Source organism: Homarus americanus, unplaced genomic scaffold (assembly GCF_018991925.1).
Source record: "Homarus americanus isolate GMGI-L3 unplaced genomic scaffold, GMGI_Hamer_2.0 scaffold19318, whole genome shotgun sequence".
In the NCBI taxonomy this organism is placed as follows: domain Eukaryota; kingdom Metazoa; phylum Arthropoda; class Malacostraca; order Decapoda; family Nephropidae; genus Homarus; species Homarus americanus.
In genome coordinates, this window is record NW_024732238.1 from 6,985,711 (window position 1) to 6,993,121 (window position 7,411).

General features: G+C 37.3%; 1 protein-coding gene across 1 annotated transcript in view; it reads right to left on the reverse strand.

The window, feature by feature from the left end:
* Positions 1–544: 544 nt before the first annotated feature.
* LOC121868416 overlaps positions 545–7,411 on the reverse strand; it is a 45,446-nt gene continuing 38,579 nt past the window's right edge. Inside the window, exon 8 of the mRNA XM_042369033.1 lies at positions 545–1,900. Within this exon, the coding sequence (XP_042224967.1) occupies positions 1,774–1,900 (127 nt within the window). The 3' untranslated portion in view covers positions 545–1,773. The remainder of the gene's footprint in view (positions 1,901–7,411) is intronic.

Sequence of the window (7,411 nt, forward strand, 5' to 3'; positions counted from 1 at the left end):
TGACCCTCAGTTGACACGGGTCTGGCGAATTTCTTAAGTTGATTCACATAAACTAATTCGAGATAAAGCTTGCCAGGAAAAAGTGGAATATATACGTTGACAACTGTTAGTACCCCAAGGAGCCTTTGTGTATATACGTTGAGATCTTGGAGAAAATGGCTGGCACCTAAAGAGAGGGAAAACGTGATTCTTCCTAGGGATAACTCACCAGTTATCCACATGTTTTGCGGGCGTGGAGTATAATATGAATCATCAGGTTTCAAACAGACCAGCCGTCATTGTGACCATGACACCATAACTAGGGTTCTGGCTGTCTGCGGTCAGCAAAAATGGCAAACATGTTTAGAGGAAAGTGCCCAGCGTGCTGCCGCCTGTATTGCATATGCAATGGGTAAATTGATCTACATTGTCTCTTCGTATTTCTTTCCCACCCAATTTTGTGTTCATGACTACCCAAATTAGTATCCAACGTAGAACAATGGAACGCAAAGAGGCTTCTTCACATTCATTCTTGTGTTAACTACAGTAAAACACTTTCAAGCTATTAGATTAAAACCTCTCGTATTAAAAAAAGTAATCGACATTTCTGACCATGGGGGTACATACAGTATATGCTTCATAAACATAATTCTACTTAATCTTTATATTTGCTACAAAGAAATACATATATCAAATAATTGGTGTCTTCCATATGGGTAATAAGAAGTGAGTATTGTATAGTGGCAGCAGGGAAGCTGCCCGGGAGGGGTAGTGCAGGACTGTCTATCATGTCCTTGTAAGACTACAAGATACAAACACTGGCAGAGAGCTTTACTTGTGTCGTAAAATGGAAGATTCCATGGTTGAACACGAGTAGAGCGCTCCTGCCCGATGACTGTATCTCTGGTGGTTACTCAGGGATATGACGGACATAACACTGTTCCACAATTGTGACTCGGTTCACTATAACAAACTTTCTTATTGATGCAACACACAATTACTGTACAGCCGAGATAAAGAATAATTACTGTTTAGACTATAATATACTGCAGTGTGTGTACATAAACAGTACTAGATACTAATATTAATGGGGATTATCCCACCCGGGCGTGGGTCACGGACCCACATTGGGGCTCGGGGAGCTAAACATATACATCCCGGTACAGGTGTTAGCTTCATCACAGTATAAGTGTGAGCTTCATCACAGTACAACACAGTACAGGTGTTAGTTTCATCACAGTACAACACAGTACAGGTGTTAGTTTCATCACAGTACAACACAGTACAGGTGTTAGTTTCATCACAGTACAACACAGTACAGGTGTTAGTTTCATCACAGTACAACACAGTACAGGTGTTAGATTCATCACAGTACAACACAGTACTGGTGTTAGTTTCATCACTGGGTGAAGAAAAATAATACAAATGTCAAGGTATAGAATTCGTTTAATAACAACAACAACAATGTCAGCAAATTGCTGCCAAATGGGCCTCAGTCCTAACATGCCCCCGTGTAACCTAATATAACCAGACCTACCCATTAGAATTAAAACCTTCTCCTCTTAGGCCTTTGTGGTTTCGGGGGCACGGGAAGGTCTCAGTACAGTATGCCATCACTGTTAAGTACTACTATTCTACTATTCTTTGTTGGCAAATATCAAATGCATATAATAAAAAAATTGAATGGATAGCAAATCAAGAGAAATTAGATGAGGTTCTATACCCTGCCTGGACTGACATGTAACAATCAGTGACAGGAGAGAGAGGTGTTTCATGTGGTGGTAATAGCGGAGTTCAGGCTGTGTTGAGGGACCAATCATAGAAGTATTGTACTTGTTTCTTGTCTGTTGATTCGAGGGTAGTAACCTGCAGGGCCTTGATGGCGTCACACTCAGCCTCGCCCACGTACTCCTGGATCCACCTGTGTCGTGTCCAGAAACATGTTAGTAAACACAGTTGCTGAAATGACTACCACTGTTGACTATACTCCAGCTCCCGTGGACCAGATGCACTCAGACTCACAAGAAGCTACGGTGGCTGGATATATGGACCCTAATTCTAATAAGCCTCAAACTATCCTAACCTGACCAAGAGGATTGGGTCCAATAGAACTGGGTCCCATTTCTAATGATCAGGGTAGATTGAGGCCTATTAGATTTGGGATCCATTTGACCTGCCACCCGATAGGAGATCCCATCTCCTTTCACTTCACTCTATGTGCTTGAAAATATTAATTCTTTGCTTTGAAGTGTGAAGCAATGATGATGACATGAACAACGTAAATATTTATTGCTTGAACATGATTTAAAGTAAATATAATGTTCTTAAGAAGTAAGAAATTTAATTTAGGTACACAGGGTGAAGTCTAAGTAAATTAAAGCTGATACTTGCCTTACAACGCTGCGCCGCCTTTATACTTGCATGCACACACACACACACCACTTCTTCCCCGAGAAGTCCGTCAGATCTCACCCAGCTGACTTGCCCTGGATCACACCTCGGATCAAAAGACTTATGCAACAGAGAGACAGAGCCTTTCGTCTCAATGACCACATCTGCTACAGGTCCCTTCGCAACCGAGTCATCCGCGAAATACGCACTGCAAAGAAGTCCCACTACCCAACCAAATTACAACACCTGAAGCAGACCAACATCAGTCAATGGTATGGTAAGCTTAAAGAACTCTGTGGACTAAACAATAAGACACACCCCCTCCCCTTCCTTAGCCATCTCACTAATGTTGACGCAGCTGAGCAAACAAATAACCATTTCGCTACTATATGCCAGACGCTCCCACGGCTTGACACAACCACTCTCCCTGCTTACCTACCAGCCCCCCTTCCCACTGACTTAGTAGAAGAATTTGACGTAGCAAAGCGCCTGGACAAACTAAAATTAAAACGCTCTACCACCCCCATTGACTTACCAATGAAACTCTTCAAGGAGTTCTCCCCGGAGCTTGCTAAACCCCTCTGCTCCATCATCAATGCTTCTCTCAGTCAAGCCAGATGCCCAGCTGACTGGAAGACCTCTTATGTATCACCAGTGCCCAAGTCAACCAGCCCACAATCCTTAAATCAGCTACGACCTATTGCAATCACCCCAATACCCAGCCTAATCTGTGAAAGTTTTGTGTTTGACTGGGCTTATGCTGATATTGCAAGAGTCGTAGACCCTCAACAATTTGGCAACATGAAAACTTCCTCCACCACTCACTGTCTTGTCAGCTTTCTCGATTACATATACCGCCATCTCGAGAAACGAAAAACGTCTGTAGCTGTCGCCTTCATTGATTTCACTAAAGCGTTCGACCTAGTCGACCACAATATAATCATAAACAAAGCTATTGACCTCGGGCTTCGGAGAAGTCTCATACCATGGCTTACAGACTTCCTCAGTGACCGACGCCAAGCTGTACGCTTCCGAGGGGCTGTCTCCACCTTTCAGTCACTCACCTGTGGCGTCCCCCAAGGCACCAAGATGGGACCACTCTGCTTCCTTATGCTCATCAATGATGCCCTAAGAGAAACCCCTGCTCGCTGGAAATATGTTGACGACTCCACCATTGGGATCAGCGTCAACAATTCTCCCAATATACACGCCCTTCAGAGTTTATTGAGCAGTCTCCCAAAACTGGGCCACCAACAACATATGCCATCAACCATACCAAGACCATGGTTATGCACATCAACCTCCCCTCCGACGTTGTCTCACCCCCTTCCATTATTTTAGGTCCCAATACACTCCAGGTTGTATGTTCCACTAAGTTCTTCAGCGTCACCATAGACAGCAAACTAAATTGGAAACCACCGTCAGTGAAGTTGTAAAATCCTCCAGTTTTCGTCTCCACCTCCTCCGCCGACTCAAGTCCCTCGGAGTTCCTGCACCCGAGCTCCTCAGTGTTTTCTCAACATTCATACTTCCCAAGCTCACCTATGCCTCCCCTACCTGGTCTTCCTCCCTAAATGCCACACAACGTAAACACCTAGAAAAAGTGCAAAAGAGAGCATACAAGATTATTCTCTCCCTTCCTACTCCACATATCAAGAAGTGCTCAACACACTGACCCTCTCGGCTCTCACTGACCATCACCACGACCTCATCTACCAGAATTTGGTAAAGCTTCTACACCATCCCCCGACACCGGCTCCTACTACCACCTGAATCCCTAGTCCGAGAATTGCTGTTCGACACCACAACCTCATCCAGCCCATACGTGCACGAACTGATCGCTATAAGAACAGCCCAGTCCCAACCATTGTAAAAATTATCAATAACTTGTAATAAATCAGTGTATTCACTCCCAGTAAACACTACTCCTTGCACTGTCACTATGTTGAAATGAACTGTAGTTTGAGCTTTTCCCCATTTAGTTATTATATGTCTTATTTGTGTCACTTATGTTACTTTTATATTATTTGTAATTCGTAACCCATTCCCCAAATATGTAACTGTATATTTTCAGCCTTCTGGCTGCCAAGCTCTTTCAATAAACCGTTAATTATTATTATTACGCTTACACACGCCCACGCAAGCGCGCACACGCACGCACACACACACACACACACACACACACACACACACACACACACACACACACACACACACACACACACACACACACACACACACACACACACACACACACACACACACACACACACACACACACACACACACACACACACACACACACACATATATATATAAATATAAATATAAATATAAATAAATATATATACATATATATAATATATATATACAGTGAGTGCGCTATAACGAACAGTTCTACGAATATTCCTATAACGAGCGGTTTTACCTATAAAATTGAGAATGCTTATATGACGAACTCCTAGCGAACATTATTTAATTTTTTTTTCTAATTTATTGTTTTTATTACAAATATTAATGATATTCTTTATTTCAGGGGTTTTAGATGCATCTTTATGCACTTTTACAATTTTACAATTATATTATATTTTCAGTGTTAAATTGGTTGTATTTGGGGGCCTGGAGCGGATTAATCCTATAGTCGAATATAACGAACAGGTTCTAAACCAATTAGATTCGTTATAGCACTGTATATATATATATATATATATATATATATATATATATATATATATATATATATATATATATATATATATATATATATATATAAATATAATATAAATAAATATAAATATAAATATAAATATATATATACAGTATATATATATATATATATATATATATATATATATATATATATATATATATATATATATATATATAAATATATATATATATATATATATATATATATATATATATATAATATATATATATATATATATATATATATATATATATATATATATATATATATATATATATATATATATATATATATATATATATATATATATATATATATATATATATATATATATATATATACATGACCCTGTTTATGAGCCTGTGTTTATGAAATTTGGTTAACGAACTGCCTTCATGAGGATCTTCAATTGGTTGAACAAAATTCGGGTTAATTAATTTCTTACGAACCGACCTCAACATGTTTTAAGCTTGCACTGGCAGACAGCCAGCTTAATATCAGTCCGCCAATACGATTAATCGGTTCTAGGGCTTAAATTCTAACTATTTTAGTAAATATCAAGAAGTTTATACTATTCAATAATTTTAAAAGTTTAATATTCAATTTTAGTCATTTTAACAATTATTGAACATAATTAATAAAGTGACTAGTTTAAGCGCAGCATCAGCCTCTTAACACAGCAAATAGGCGTTAGTCTCTCTGTTTTCACTGGAGTAACATCTTGCTTGAGACTCTCTTCAACTAAACGCTTTTCTGTGTTTCCAAGCAAATTATTGGTCATTTTGAAATATATTTTACATATTGACAATATATAATGCAGTACAGTGTTGATTTAAAAATAATCTTGAAATACACAAGAGAACTAAAATTTTATGGGTGAAATGGTGCCATGGGGTGACTTCTCTTCCAACAATGCCTCTTCTTCCTTCTCCTCCACCCATTTGTAATTCCCATCATAGTCATCATCATCCAGGAGCCTTCTACATACATACCTCAAGTAAGTGAACTTTTCTACCATTTTTGTTGAATTTAGGAAATTTTAGGTGAGCTGGAACCAATTACCCAAAACCCATTGAAACAATGGTTTCGGGTTAACGAACTTTTAGTTAGCGAGCGACCTTCTGGAGGATGGAGTTAGATTAACCGAGGTCACTAATATATATATATATATATATATATATATATATATATATATATATATATATTTATATATATATATATATATATATATATATATATATATATATATATATATATATATATATATATATATATATATATATATATATATATATATATATATATATATATATAAACTGTATTCTGAACCGACCTCAACATGTTTTTTAAGCTTACTGACCGGGCAACCAGCTTTGATATCAGTCCGCCAATACATTAATGTCGGTTCTGGGGCTTAAATTCCTTACTTTCAGTACACATGGCCAAATATCAAAGTTTATACTATTCAATAATTTTTAAAAGTTTAATATTCGAATTTTTGATCACTGTAATTATTAGACAAATTGAAAGTAAAGTGACTAGTTTGTCTGTGACATCAACCTCTTAACAGCAAACAGGGCGTGATCTCTCCTGTTTCAGTGAAATTAACATCTTGCTTGAGACTCTATTCAGCTAAGCCTTTTTCTCATGTTTTAAGCAAATTATTGGTCATTTGAAATATGTTTATATATTGACAATATATAATACCCAGTGCAGCGTTGAAGATTTAAAAATAATCTTGAATTAAACCAGAGAGCTAAATTTTATGCTGGGTGAAATGGCACCATGGGGTGACTTCTCTTCCCTTAATGCCTTCTCTTCTTCCTTCTCCTCCACCCCATTCTAAATCCATCATCATCATCATCCAAGGGCCTTCTACCTCAAAGTAAGTGAACTTTTCTACCTGTTTTGTTGAATTTAGGGAAATTTTCGGTGAGCTGGAACCAATTGCCCAAAAACCCATTAGGTATAATGGTTTTAGGTTATGACGATTTGAGTTAACGAAGCGACCTTCTGGAACCGGATTGGGTTAAGTTAGCCGAGGGCCACTAATATATATATATATATATATATATATATATATATATATATATATATATATATATATATATATATATATATATATATATATATATATATATATATATATATATATATATATATATATATATATATATATATATATATATATATATATATATATATATATATATATATATATAGAGGTCAGCGTTAAGTGAATCCGGCACAAAGTGAACAACAGAACATATGGGATTAAATTCAGCAAAGTAGCCGACCCCAAACTCCTTTTGGCGTGCATAACTATGTTGT